General features: G+C 45.1%; 2 protein-coding genes across 4 annotated transcripts in view; one reads left to right on the top strand and one right to left on the bottom strand.

Moving 5' to 3' along the window:
- The window catches only part of PDRG1 (p53 and DNA damage regulated 1), a 16,175-nt gene extending 15,248 nt beyond the window's left edge, over positions 1 to 927 (top strand). For both annotated transcript variants that reach the window (XM_073682828.1, XM_073682826.1), the window contains exon 6: positions 672 to 927. The gene's annotated coding sequence lies outside the window, so the exon portion shown is untranslated. The remainder of the gene's footprint in view (positions 1 to 671) is intronic.
- Positions 1 to 14,487, bottom strand: part of TTLL9 (tubulin tyrosine ligase like 9) — a 20,534-nt gene extending 6,047 nt beyond the window's left edge. The window contains exons 1-12 of one of the 2 annotated variants that reach the window (XM_073682824.1): positions 14,359 to 14,487; positions 11,199 to 11,245; positions 9,459 to 9,551; positions 7,886 to 7,997; positions 7,616 to 7,801; positions 3,711 to 3,779; positions 3,533 to 3,623; positions 3,319 to 3,359; positions 3,095 to 3,182; positions 2,945 to 3,003; positions 1,659 to 1,855; positions 646 to 759 (exon numbers count right to left, since the gene is read on the bottom strand). In XM_073682824.1, the coding sequence (XP_073538925.1) occupies positions 646 to 759; positions 1,659 to 1,855; positions 2,945 to 3,003; positions 3,095 to 3,182; positions 3,319 to 3,359; positions 3,533 to 3,623; positions 3,711 to 3,779; positions 7,616 to 7,801; positions 7,886 to 7,997; positions 9,459 to 9,551; positions 11,199 to 11,245; positions 14,359 to 14,373 (1,112 nt within the window). In that variant the 5' untranslated portion in view covers positions 14,374 to 14,487. Of the gene's footprint in view, positions 1 to 645; positions 760 to 1,658; positions 1,856 to 2,944; positions 3,004 to 3,094; positions 3,183 to 3,318; positions 3,360 to 3,532; positions 3,624 to 3,710; positions 3,780 to 7,615; positions 7,802 to 7,885; positions 7,998 to 9,458; positions 9,552 to 11,198; positions 11,246 to 14,358 lie in introns of those variants that run through there. The other variant, XM_073682825.1, reaches the window with a different exon arrangement.
- Positions 14,488 to 14,529: the final 42 nt, after the last annotated feature.

The following is a 14,529-nucleotide window of genomic DNA, read 5'->3' as shown; positions in this document are numbered from 1 at the left end:
CTGGCATTGTGACGAAGCACTTATAGCTCCTCGTCTTCATACTGTATTCCCCTGCAATGTATCGGAGCCAATCATCTATCAATCAACCAGAGGAGAGTGGCGCTGGGCAGGGTATACAGCGTGAGGCCGAGGAGCTGTAAGTGCATCATCACGCCCCAATGTACATCCAAACACATATACAGAACGTCAGAACGATTTCTCACTGCCAGAGCATCGTTTTGGGGTCATATAGACATCAACGTGCTTCTCTTTTAAAGGGCTACAAAGACATATAAATGGTTTGTGTGTCTAGAAGCTTCTGCCAGGTTCCCTTTTAAGGGGTTAATAACGCAGAAGTGAACAATTTACTTTCATTTCTCCAGCACTTAAGTTTACACAGCATTGTAGGGAATTTCTCAACCAGCCCTGTCCTATTCCTCTTCACAGAGCTGATGGTTTGTTACACTGTAACATTGCAGCTAAATAGTAAGAGGACAGATCTCTCCCCTGTCCTGAAGTTCAGCTCTCATCTATACATTGTAAAAAAGTGTTGCTGTGTGAGCAGGACATAATCTCGATGGATTTTCGGCATGTAAAATGTTTTTACTCACTGACAGCAAGCAGAGATCTTTCCTGCACAGAATATTTTGTGATTTGTTTCTTTACCTGCCTTCCATGTCTACCACGTGCAGGGTGTCTTCCAAGAGATGACATTTGAGGTCATAATCTTCTTGACTGCTGGCGGTCAAAGACGGAGAAGCGTTAACTTCCAGCAGCCACCTGCAAAGTACATGAAGAACGTGAGAAGATGGCGGGAAGCAGGATCTACCGGCGGCACTATACATGAGCAGTATGTGCGATCACTTCGTCTATGGGAACCACAGAACGGATGTTTATATGTAATATAATGTATGTGAATATATATCTGTATATGTTTTCTCATAAAAAGTGTTGTCTGACCATTCTTGTATTCTACCACAGCACTATACTGGGGTAAGTGTGGGGGTCCTGCCTGTCTTTTTCTTCCCTTACATAATGGCTGCTTCCACCTTAAGGATGCAGCCATTTTTCACTTATGTTTTGAACCCCATTCCTTTTAATCTTTGGTTTGCTGACATTTTTCTCCTTTATTATTTTTCCATTGATGGACCTGTATGAGGGCTTGTTTATTTGCGTGATAAGTTGTAGCTTGTACTGATTTAGTTTTGGGGTACATATGATGTTTTGATCTCATTTTTTTTTTTGGCGGAGGGCAATGTGGAGACTAAAAGACCGCAATTCGCTTTTTTATGGATGCAGCAATTCCAAATGTGCTCCTTTTTTATTTTGGTTTGGAAGAGGGGGTTGACTTAAGTTAAATAGTTTTTTTTGTTAAAAAAAAAAAAGTTTTAGTGCCCAGACAGACACTTGTGCAATTTTAAACTATTTAAATGCTGCTGTCAGAGATTGACAGTAGCATCTAAATGGTTAAACAGCAGCAATCAGAGCTAGCTCTGGTCGCTGCTGTTAGAAGATTGGTGCCGGCAATATAACACAGCTGGCACCCATCATATAAAGAGAGCTCAGCTCCAGAACCCAATTCATGCGCCTGCACCCAACCTGGGATGTGTGTATATGTACACATCACAGGTCATTAAGGGGTTAAAAAATAACCCTACATCGAAGTAGCAGTTGCTTACGGTTTCAGGTCCTCGTCCAGCAGAATGTCATATCCATACAATTCAAAGCAGTGCTTGTCGTTGATGATGATTTTCTGGACGCTCTGTAGGCTCTTGATGAATATATTGTCCATGTTCTGAAAGAGGGTCTCCACTGCTGTAGGACCGTGTTTGGCTGTCAGGTACTGCCGCAGCTGCTGTATCATCCATTTGCAACCCTAAGAGCGAGAGAGATGTCATAGCTTCTGTAATAGGTCAATCATTACATCACTCTTTATTGTGAAACTACAGGTTCCAGCATGCCACAACAAAGTGCAACTTAAAAGGCATACTGGGACATAGCAACCTCACCAATCAGCTGTTATTTGCTCCAGCGGCTGCTGGATGTACACACTTTGAACGGAGCAGATTAGCTTCTGTTCTTTTGAACAGGACCTGCACCAGTCAAGTGTTTACATCTGGCGGTAACTAACAGCTGATCAGATGGACCCCACCTGTCTGATAGTGATAACTTATCCTATGACTAGGCCGTGCCTGGAAAACCCCTGTCCCCAGGCACAGTTTATTGTTAAAAAACAAACTGGGCTTTACTTTACCCTCTCTGGGTCCAGCGCTAGGTCTCCGCTACTGCTTTCGATGTTCTCTTCGGCGCTGATAACGCTGCAGCCAATTAGTGATATCAGCGGCTGGTGCCACCCACATGGGCTGCAACGCTGTCAATGTGACGTCAGGGCTACAGTCAACATTGGAACCCAGCGCCACTGGACTTGGGGAGGGCTAATATAGTACAATTTTGTTTTTATTTTTAAGAAACAAACTGCGTCTGGAAAAAGGGCTTAAAAAAAATAAATAAATAAATAAACTCCTTTGTGTAACTCTGCAAACTTTTCCATCTGAGAGCAGCATAATGTAGGAGCAGAAACCCTGATTCCAGTGATGTCACTTACTAGGCTTTTTGCTGTCATTTTGATAACATCTCTGTTTTATCTGCTGCAGATCTGACATTTATCTAAATGCTGAGCTCTGTATAACCCCACCCATACCACTGATTGGCAGCTTTCTGTGTATACTATGCATGGGCAGACAGCTGACAATCAGTGTTGGGGGCGAGGTTATACAGAGCAGCAAGTTTACTAGATAATATCTGGCTGATAAAACAGTGATTTTATCAAAACTACACTAAGCAGCCCAGCAAGTGACACATCGCTGGAATCAGGATCTCTGTTTCTACATTATGCTCTCAGATTAGGTGGAAAAAAACTTGGTGATAGATTCCCTTTGAGTGTGTAGATAATAGCATTTCTTACCTTCTCTGGATCATAATCTGGAGCAGTTTTCTGGATTGCCACATTGGTCAAGTGAATATCTATATCGGGTAGTTAAGGAGTTAGCAAAGGCAGCAGATAACTCACGGTATGGTACATAAATCTGGTGAGACGCTCTCAGTATAAGGATACACTGGTCATCGATGCTGCTGAGTGTAAAGCGTGTGTTGGAGAATCGGGCGAAACCGTCTCGGTAAAGCCAGGCCCGGAGGGGGATGTACTGCAGGGAAAGACAAGAACGACTCCATATTATAGCTCCATCTATGTGCAGCGTAAGGATGGACAGTAATGTACAGAGAACAGATCATGCCTGCACAGAAGGTAGGGGAAATATTACGTCAAGGAAGACATCTTACCGATGTGACTAAGACATAGACCCGCAGGTCAAATTTTCTCCCTGGAAATGAAGCAGACACACATGTAGTGTATACAACGGCCTATGTATTTTCCAGTAGACTGTATGCAGAAGAACTTGTGTATGAGAAGAAACCCCCAATGGTAAGTAGGCACACGTCCGGTGTGGTGGGGGAGCAGTATAGGGTCCACGTTACAGGTAGCAGCTTTTCTTACCTCCTATTAAATATGGATTCTCTATATAGCGCTGAGTCACATAATTTTCTACAGGGAGCTCGTCTTTCTGCTCATCTGAGCGGCTGCCATCCTGGAAAATACAGAAATGAGCGGTTAGATTTTTATTTTCCGAGATGTGATGTCATCTTATTCCCCCTGTACAGAATCCCACAATCACCTTCCTCCAGTCTATGATGTCCTTCAGCTTCCGGAAAAGGAAAATCCCCTTCCCCTGGGACCTGGCCACCTATGGGAAAGGACAATTATACACAGGTCTCATATGACAGTATGTCAATGTCAGCACTGTACAGTAAGCTGGCATCAAGGCCAATATAGGATGTCATGGGCACTCAGCCAGGAATTCCAATAGGCTGGAAAATGATGGTTACATTCTGGATACAAATTCAGCCTTTTCCAATCCTGCTGGTCTGCTGCTTCTATGTATATGATCACGCACATGCCAGACCAGAGGGCGTCTGGACTACTGGAAGCAGCAGCTGAAGCTGAATACCAGGAGATAGGGTTCAGGTAATCTAATTACTGCCCTAAATAGGGAGTTCAGTCCATCTCTTGGCCAGATTGGGGTGGTCTCTCTTGGAGGACTTGTCCTGTCCAGCATTATACTGACTGCCTACTGATGTGAATGGCACTGAGTAAAGCCTCATACCCCTGGAGCTGCAGAGAAATTATCACCTATTCACAGGTTTCCATGTATATTACTAAGGGTCTCAGATAATCTAATGAGTAGGTATTGTCCAAAGTGGAAAACATCCAAAGTTAGAGGGACACCAACACTGCAGTCTTACCATTGAGGGCGATGTAATCTATTTAATGGTCACCTCATCCATATAAATAAAAATTGTACATGTGGAGATCCATCTCTATAAGGAAACACGGAGGGGCCTGCAGCACTGAGAAGAAGCAGAGTGCTTATCGGAAATGTAGTTTTAGCATATAAGAATAGGACCACCCATTCAGCTGGGTGCTCACAGGGGCAGAAGATGGAAAAAAAAACAAGGTAGAAGAAAGTTTATAGGATTGTACTGTATGTTAGTGATGCAGATACTGTGCTTTTAAAAAATATATATTTATATATTGCCATTGTGGGAATATCCCTTTAATTCCTCTAATTAGCAACAGGGAACAATAGATTGAAAAATCAGTGACAAACACCACGTGTCATGCAGATTTGGTGCGGATTTTAAGCAAATCTTAATGCAATGTCACATTTAATAGCATAAAAGCCACAATTAAAATTCTGCAATATCTGAATGACATTTTGATAACTTTGAGTGAAATGCCTCGTACTGTAAAATCACTGGATTTTATCTGTGTAAATCCCCACAGGTAAAATCTGTAACATTTCCAGTTCATGTGAATTTACTTTAAAGGGAATCTGTCACCAGATGTTTGCTACTCCATCTGAGAGCAGCATGGTGTAGAGACAGAGAGCCTGATTCCAGCATTGGCGCTTACTGGGCAGCTTGCTGCAGTTTTTTTTTTTTTTTTCAAAATTAAATTTTTATTGAAAGGTTAAATAATTTTCAATTACAAAAATACAAAAGAAAAAAAAAAAGAATAACCAGGACAATATCAGCATCACTATATCATAGAATATAAGTATAATGTCCAATGAAACATCAAGTTGTAGGAAGGAAGGGAACATTTTAGGCCATCAGTATTACTAAAATCCAATGGAAACCATACATAGTGCAGCCAGGCGCAAACCAACACGGAGCATAATCAGTACAGAGAAGAAACGCACCGGAGAAAAGGGTGGGTGACAGTCTCTCCGAGTCTCACAGTATCTATCACAATCAGTGGGGGATTGGGCAATCAAATGTTCCATCCTATTTAGAAGGGCTATTTCACAGAACCACTCCTCAAGAGTAGGTGGAGAAGTACTTTTCCAGTGAAGAGGGTGATATTTACTTCTACCCAGAAATCGATTGGAAGATAGCCCCGGTAAAAAGGTGGGATTGCCTGAAATTGGGTATAATGGGCCCTGTGGGTCAATTAGAGAGATCTTCTTATTGTCTTGACGTAGGGATAAGATTGTACAGTATGTGCTGTAGGATTGTTGAGAGAGTTTAACCCCTTTACAGCCTGGGGCATAATAGTACGCACCAGTCTGTCACCCCCTGTTCAGCGCGGGCTCCGGTGCTAAGCCCACACTGAATCGGGCACATGTCAGCTGATTTATACAGCTGACATGTGCCCGCAACAGTCACGGGTGGATCGCGATCCACTCGCGGCTGTTAACATGTTAAATGCCGCTGTCGATCTCTGACAGCGGCATTTAACAGCGCCGCGCCAGAAGTGGTTGTCATGTACTGATAGCTATGAGCGCCACCTAGTGGTCGGTGCTCATAGCACAGGAGCATTTCTGCTACATAGAGGTGATCTGCTCATCACCTCTATGTAGCAGAGGCGATCGGACAGTTGCTGCTTCTAGTCTCCTATGGAGACTATAGAAGCAAGCAAAAAGTGTAAAAAAAAAAGAAAAAAGTTTTTAAAAATATTAAAACAATTTTAAAAATATAAAAGTTTAAATCACTCCCCTTTCGCCCCATTCAAAATAAAATAATAAAAACAAAAAAACACATACACATATTTAATATCGCCGCGTTCAGAATCACCCGATCTATCAATATAAAAAAAGAATTAATCCGATCGGTAAACGGCGTAACGAGAAAAAAATTCTAAACGCCAGAATTATGTTTTTTGGTCGCCGCAACATTGCAATAAAATGCAATAACGGGCGATCAAAACATCGGATCTACCCCAAAATGGTATCAATAAAATCTTCAGCTCGGTGAGCAAAAAATAAGCCCTCACCCAGCCCCAGATCCCAAAAAATGGAGACGCTACGGGTCTTGGAAAATGGCGCCATATTTTTTTTTTTTTTTTTAGCAAACTTTGGATTTTTTTTTCACCACTTAAATATAAAAGAACCTATACATGTTTGGTGTCTATGAACTCGTAATGACCTGGAGAATAAGAATGGCAGGTCAGTTTTAGCATTCAGTGAGCGTGGTAAAAAAAAATAAAAAAAAAACATCTGTGGTATTGCACTTTTTTTGCAATTTCACCGCACTTGGAATTTTTTTCCTGTTTTCCCGTACACGATATGGTAAAACTAGTAATGTCGTTCAAAAGTACAACTCGTCCTGCAAAAAATAAGCCCTCACATGGCCATATTGACCAAAAAATAAAAACGCTATGGCTCTGGGAACAAGGGGAGCAAAAAACGAAAATGCAAAAACGGAAAATCCCAGGGTCCTTAAGGGGTTAAGGACTGAGGGATGTGGGCTCCAGGGGAGTGTATGCCCTTGGACATATAGTTTGTGCTATATGAACCCAAAGCTTCCCATGTTGATGGTGAAAATAATCACGTATTCTGGCATGGACTGCCGCCATGTACTATTTTCTACAATCCGGAAGACCGAGGCCTCCCATCTGTTTAGACCGGACTAATATATCACCACGAATACGTGGACGACCAGTCGGCCAGATGAACTTACAAAAGCTACTACATAGATGTTTCCCAAAATTTAAAGGGATTCCGGTCGGGATAGTATGAAAGAGGTAAAGCAGTCTAGGTAAAATATTCATTTTTAATATATTTACTCTGCCGAACCGTGAGAAATCCTTCACAGTCCATGAATTAAGGTCGCTGCAGGTTTTTTTTTTTTGCTGCCGATCTACTAGTTCTCTGAATGCTGAGCCCTGTATAACCCGACTCACACCACTGATTGGCAGCTTTCTGCCTATACACGGAAAGCAGCCAATCAGTGGTGAGTGCGTGGTTGGAATACATGGAAGCAGGTTTACTAGTCCTCTAGTAATAATCTCCTTCTGATAGGTAATTTTATCAAAACTACAGCAAGCAGCCCAGTGAGTGACACATCGCTGGAATCAAGGTCTCTGTCCCTATCTGGTGCTGCTCTCAGATTAGGTGGCAAAAACCAAGATATATTTACAGGCAGCAGATTAACTGGAGACATTTTTGAGACTGTCCCATGGATCTGAAAGGGTGGGGGTTTGTGTCTGAGGACACCTTTACTCTACTGCCCCACTTACAGGCTTCATAATCCACGTGATTCCGGGGTTTCTGCGGAACTCTTCTGCAAACAGATGATATTCTGCTGGAAGCTCAAAGGTTTTGGGAAAGAAGTCGCATTTTAAGGCCTCGAGGCGACCGGATTCTCGTTCCAGCTGCTTCCGGAAGCGCTTGAGATTTTTCACCATAAAGTTCTTCCTGGTCAGCTAATAGAAGAGACGGCAGAATGTGAATATGGCGGCCGTCATGCTCATGGCCAAACTCGTGACACGGCAGAGACAGACGGTCACCTCGTAGTGATTGCGGAAGTGGCAGATGCGCACGTGTTCCTCCATGTAAATGTGGTCGAAGTTCTCGCGTAGCCAGCCCACCTCACACCAGTAGAAATCCCACTCTCCATCCCTGTAAAAAGGATTGTGAAGTGCAGCAAAATAAGAGATCGTACAGAGATATTGCTGCGACGCAGATCAGTAGGGTGAGATCTCGCTCCACAGCTAATATATTGGAAAATTCCCTGAACTTCTTCCCATTGGAGCAAATTTTCATTTTTGGGCTTTCGATTTTTTTCCTCCCCTTCATCCAAGAGCCATAACCTTGTTATTTTTCCGTAGACATAGCCTTTTAAGATTTTTTTTTTTCCTTTCTTCGGGAAAAGTGGTAGTTGCAAATTACACCATACACTTTATGGTATGAAAAAAAAAAGTCGAAGTATGCGAAATAATGAAAAAAAGCACAATACTGCCATTGTTTTTCGGGGTTTTGTTTTTGTGGTTTTCATTGTGCGGTGAAATTGACCAGAAAACATGGCTCTCCAAGTCTACGCGATTACGGTGACATTAAACTTGTAGTTTTTTTTTATATATATAAATTGTAGTTTATAAAAAAAAATGCTGAAATTTGTAAATAAATAATTTGATTTGTGTCACCATTTTATGAGACTCGTAACATTGAAATTTTTCCACCAAATTTTTTTTTAGTGGGGAGTTGTCGTTTTTATTGATACTATTTTGAGGCATGTACAACATTTTGATCGTCTTTTATTACATTTATGGAGTAACGTGTGGGGACCAAAAAAGAGCAATTCTGCATTTCGATTTTTTTTTTACACTGTATGGTTAACCTAATTTTATATTTTCATAAACTGGACTCTTACGGATGTGGCGATACTAAATACGTCTGTTTTATTATTTCTTTACTTTACTTTCTTACTTCTTTTTAAATATCTTTATTAGTGATGAGCGAGTATGTTCTGTCCGAGTATGCTCGGGCGAGCACAGAGTATTTACAGCTGCTCTGTGCTATGTTTGAATCACCCCCGTGTGCATGGTTTGCGACTGTTTGACCGCTTTAATACATGTGAGGAATGTCTATTTCTTACACATTCCTCACATGTAATAAAGCTGTCAAACAGTCACAAATCATGCACACGGGAGCGATTCAACCATATCACCGAGCAGCTGTAACTACTCGGTGCTCGCCCGAGCATACTCGGCGAAAGGGTTAACAAAACATACTCGCTCATCACTAATCTTTATTTTTGAGAAAAGGGGTGATATTTTTACATTGTCGTTTTTAAGTTCTCCTAGGGGACTTGCGCCTGCGCTCTTACGATTGCTTGCTCTATGTGCTACCATATTTCTGGAGTTTTGCACATAGTGAAAATGACAATCCCCTACTAAACCCAGCCGAAGGCCCTTTAGTGCAATGGCAGCTCATACTGGTCCTACGTCGGTAAAGGGTTAATCCAGCGTACTCAGGATAAGACAATATTAGACCACCCACTCTACATTGAGATTTCTGAAGGCTTCACACAAGCGTAATGTGAGCAATGACCGACTACAGCAGAGTGCACCCAAACCTTACTCCTTCACCTCCGTCCATCCAGGCCGCTGTCTCAGCACATCCGCGATGGTGTTGATGAGGCCGCATTTGTACCGGATGCAGGATCTGGGCTCGCTGCAGAAAAACAAACATTTTTGGACCTTAAAGGACTGATCCAGTTTTCTATAGAGAGTCATCAGTGTATAATGGAGGTTCTGGAAATTGACACTATGTTTATCAATTCTTCACACTTTTCAAGATCTCTGCTTGCTGTCACTCAAAGGGAACAGTCTTTCTTCTATCTAGAGATTCGAAACCAAGCTGACTCACTGCTGAGGGTTTGTTATAATGCATCTTTCCCCTATCTAACTCAACCTCTACCAGTTATCTATCACAATTAAAGGAGCTGTCCCCTTTCAGAAAACCCTGGTCCCTGAGCGAAGTTTGTTATAAAAAACAATCTGTGCTTTCCTCGCCCTCCCCGGGTTCTGCAGTGAGTCTCTGTCGCTACTCCCGTTGTCTGCAGCGCTGACATCACGACAGCATGGTAGCCAATCAGTGAGTCCAGCGGCTCTGAGGGGGGCGTTCGGTCTCCACTGGCAGAGCCGCTGAGCTTAGGTATCAGCTGCAGCGCTGATGACATGACGTCAAGGGCTGCAGACAATACCAGTCACCGGGAGACTCGGTGATAGATGTTTTTTAGAACTAACTTTGCCCAGGGACCAGGATTTTTTGAAATGGAAAAACCCCTTTGATGGCTTTATATTTTACCAGTTTCACAAGTCCGTTGCTTCAGGGTGACCTGGGAATGCACAACCCAGCCCTTCTCACCTACTGCCGCCTCCAAACATTTCTCAAATCTGCAAAGAAACAAAAATGCCTGTGCAGGCCCTCATCATCTCCCGCCGAGATTACTGCAACTTCCTCCTCTGTGGCCGACCACCTAATACTTTTGCACCTCTGCAATCCACACACCAAACTGCTGCCTGATTCATTCACCTTTCCCCCTAGACCCTCACCGTGTAATCTTCAGTCCATAACCTGTTCTCTCCATACATCTTTGGCAGAGGCAGACACATCATTGGTGCAACCACCCAGGGGCCCAAGAGATGAGGGGCCCAATTTCCACCTCCAAAGCAGGTGGAATTGTACATTATGATGAGCTATTGGATGGCAAAGGACCCATATACTGTTCTTGCACAGGGGCCCTCTCCTGACTGTGTCCGCCAGTGTCTCTGGGAACGGTGGCACCTGTATCAGTCATAATGGCGCCTATTATAGATTCACAACTCAGTATTATCAAGTGTTCGGGCCTCAGTTCCCATCCCAATCGCCGGTCTCCTAAGCTGAACTTAAGGCCACATTCACACGTTCAGTATTTTACATCAGTATTTGTAAGTCAAAATCAGGGATGAAACAATCAGAGGAAAAGTATAATAGAAACAAGTCACCACTTCTGTATTTATCACCCACTCCTGGTTTTGGCTTACAGATACTGATGTGAAATACTGAACGTGTGAACGTGGCCTAAAGCCTCATAGGTCAGGAGTCCTGGAGCCAGGCCAGAAATTATGGCAGAAACTCAGATCATAAATACAGACATGTGAATTTAGCCTTCCTCGTACATCAGCTCCAGCCTGAAGGTAAAGATATGGAGCTTTTTACATGATTCATCACGGAGATAAAACTCTGCCGTCCTACAAGGTTGTCACAAGACTGATGTGATGGTGAGAGTTGTGCTCCCACTGATATGGGAGAATTACAGCATTTGTCCGTCCTCACCGCTCCTTCTGCCGCTGGTAGCCATATTGATTCTTGTTTGTAGTTACCTGATGCAAAAGAAAAGCAAAAAAGTAAAACTTCCAGGAGGTTAGAAAGAACCGGCACGGTCTCATAGTCATTGTATAACGAAGCTTATTCATAGTCTTTCTGGATCAATTCTTCGCCATTTTCAGGATCACTGCTCGCTGTCAGTGTACAGGAACATTGTGTGGTGTCCTGATAACTCAGCTGCTGGGGCTCATACAATGCATCAGTGCAGGCAAAGGTCTGTGCTAAACCCAGCAGCACCAGCCCCTCTCCTCTCCTGGAAGCCAGGCTCCAAGCACTGGCACACTGTGACGAGTCCACCAGCTGTAAGGGAAGGACTAGATCAGAAGTTATTAACCTATTCATGTAAGTGTGTTCCCATTCACTGACCGTAAGCAGTGAGCCAAGAATGATGAAAAACTGAATTAGTATGTGCAAGAAAGCTGCTGACCCTGTTATGGGGGCACTGTGCTTATCTCCTTCATGGGACTAATGTAGTTATTTCTGTTATGGGGGCACTTTTGTGAGCACCATTATAGGGGTCCTGGGGCTGTCACTATTATGGGAGCATTGTGGCTGTCAGTGTCACTGTTATGGGGACCGTGTTGCTGTCAGTGTCACTGTTATGGGGGCTCTTTGGCTGTCAGTGTCACTGTTAAGGGGGCTCTATGACTGTCACTGTTATGGGTTGCTGTGGCTGTCACTTATGGGGGCACTGTGTCTTTCACTGTTATGGGGTGACTGTGACTGTCACTGTTCGGTGCTGTGGCTGTCATTGGTATGGGGGCGCTGTGACTGTCACTGTTATTTGGGTGCTGTGATTGTCACTGTTATGGGGGTTCTGTGACTGTCACTCTTATGGGGGCACTGAGACTGTCACTGTTTTGGGGGCGTTGTGGCTGTCACTCTTATGGGGGCGCTGTTACGAGGACTCTGTCAATGTTATGGGGGCGCTGTGGCTGTCACTGTTATGGGGCACTGTGACTGTCACTGTTATGGGGACACTGGCTGTCACTGTTATGGGGACACTGTGGCTGTCACTGTTATGGGGGCGTTATGGCTGTCACTGTTATGGGGCGCTGTGAGTGTCACTGTTATGGAAGTACTGTGGCTGTCATTGTTATGGGGGCACTGTGGCTGTCACTGTTATGGAGGCGCTGTGACTGTCACTGTTATAGAGGTACTGTGGCTGTCATTGTTATGGGGGCGCTGTGGCTGTCACTGTTATGGGGGCACTTTGGCTGTCACTGTTATGGAGGTGCTGTGGCTGTCTTTGTTATGGGGGGCGATATGGCTGTCACTGTTATGGGGGCGCTGTGGCTGTCATTGTTATGGAAGTACTGTGGCTGTTATTGTTATGGGGGCGCTGTGGCTGTCACTGTTATAGGGGGCACTGTGGCTGTCACTGTTATGGGGGCGCTGTGGCTGTCACTTATGGGGGGTGCTTTGGCTGTCACTGTTATGGAGGTGTTGTGGCTGTCATTGTTATGGGGGGCGCTGTGGCTGTCATTGTTATGGGGGGCGCTATGGCTGTCACTGTTATGGGGGCGCTGTGGCTGTCACTGTTATGGAAATACTGTGGCTGTTATTGTTATGGGGGTGCTGTGGCTGTCACTGTTATAGGGGGCACTGTGGCTGTCACTGTTATGGGGGCGCTGTGGCTATCACTTATGGGGGGTGCTTTGGCTGTCACTGTTATGGAGGTGTTGTGGCTGTCATTGTTATGGGGGGGCGCTGTGGCTGTCACTGTTATGGAGGTGTTGTGACTGTCACTGTTATGGGGTGCTGTGATTGTCACTGCTATGGGGGTTCTGTGACTGTCACTCTTATGGGGGCACTGAGACTGTCACTGTTCTGGGGGCGTTGTGGCTGTCACTCTTATGGGGGCGCTGTTACGAGGACTCTGTCAATGTTATGGGGGCGCTGTGGCTGTCACTCTTATGGGGCGCTGAGACTGTCACTGTTATGGGGACACTGGCTGTCACTGTTATGGGGACACTGTGGCTGTCACTGTTATGGGGCGCTGTGAGTGTCACTGTTATGGAGGTACTGTGGCTGTCATTGTTATGGGGGCACTGTGGCTGTCACTGTTATGGAGGCGCTGTGACAGTCACTGTTATGGAGGTACTGTGGCTGTCATTGTTATGGGGGCGCTGTGGCTGTCACTGTTATGGAGGTGCTGTGGCTGTCTTTGTTATGGGGGGCGATATGGCTGTCACTGTTATGGGGGCGCTGTGGCTGTCATTGTTATGGAAGTACTGTGGCTGTTATTGTTATGGGGGCGCTGTGGCTGTCACTGTTATAGGGGGCACTGTGGCTATCACTGTTATGGGGGCGCTGTGGCTGTCACTTATGGGGGGTGCTTTGGCTGTCACTGTTATGGAGGTGTTGTGGCTGTCATTGTTATGGGGGGTGCTGTGGCTGTCACTGTTATGGAGGTACTGTGGCTGTCATTGTTATGGGGGCGCTGTGGCTATCACTGTTATGGGGGCGCTGTGGCTGTCACTTATGGGGGGTGCTTTGGCTGTCACTGTTATGGAGGTGTTGTGGCTGTCATTGTTATGGGGGGTGCTGTGGCTGTCACTGTTATGGAGGTACTGTGGCTGTCATTGTTATGGGGGCGCTGTGGCTGTCACTGTTATGGAGGTACTGTGGCTGTTATTGTTATGGGGGTGCTGTGGCTATCACTGTTATAGGGGGCACTGTGGCTATCACTGTTATAGGGGGCGCTGTGGCTGTCACAGTTATGGGGGCGCTGTGGCTGTCACAGTTATGGGGGCGCTGTGGCTGTCACTTATGGGGGGTGCTTTGGCTGTCACTGTTATGGAGGTGTTGTGGCTGTCATTGTTATGGGGGGCGCTGTGGCTGTCACTGTTATGGAGGTGTTGTGACTGTCATTGTTATTGGTTGCTGTCAGTGTCACTGTTATGGGGGCACTGTGGCTGTCATCTATCACATCCGCTCCACTATTGGGGTATCTATGGCTGATCCCATTATTCGCTTCCCAGAACCCACATTATGGTCACGTGACGCAGGAGCGGCGGACACACATAGTGCTGGAGCGTTATACAGGAGCCGCTTCCTCTGTACTGGGAGCACTGCGTTCCCGCAGCTCCCTCCTGCCCGCACTGACCTTTCCTCTGGACATTGCTGGCTGCTGCCGGCGCTGACCGCAACCTCGGGAATGTAAACAGACGCAAAGCACAGCAGAGGCTTAGCCGTTCCCATGACAACTGGACAAGAGCACGTGACGTGTAGGTGTGTGCGCTACAGGAAGTGCGCGCTCTGTCCAGATGTGTCACCG

Source organism: Phyllobates terribilis, unplaced genomic scaffold (assembly GCF_046119375.1).
Source record: "Phyllobates terribilis strain yellow unplaced genomic scaffold, ASM4611937v1 Scaffold_5__5_contigs__length_657084704, whole genome shotgun sequence".
Lineage (NCBI taxonomy): Eukaryota > Metazoa > Chordata > Amphibia > Anura > Dendrobatidae > Phyllobates > Phyllobates terribilis.
The sequence above is the reverse complement of the archived record's forward strand: the minus strand, read 5'-3'. Positions and strand labels throughout refer to the sequence as shown.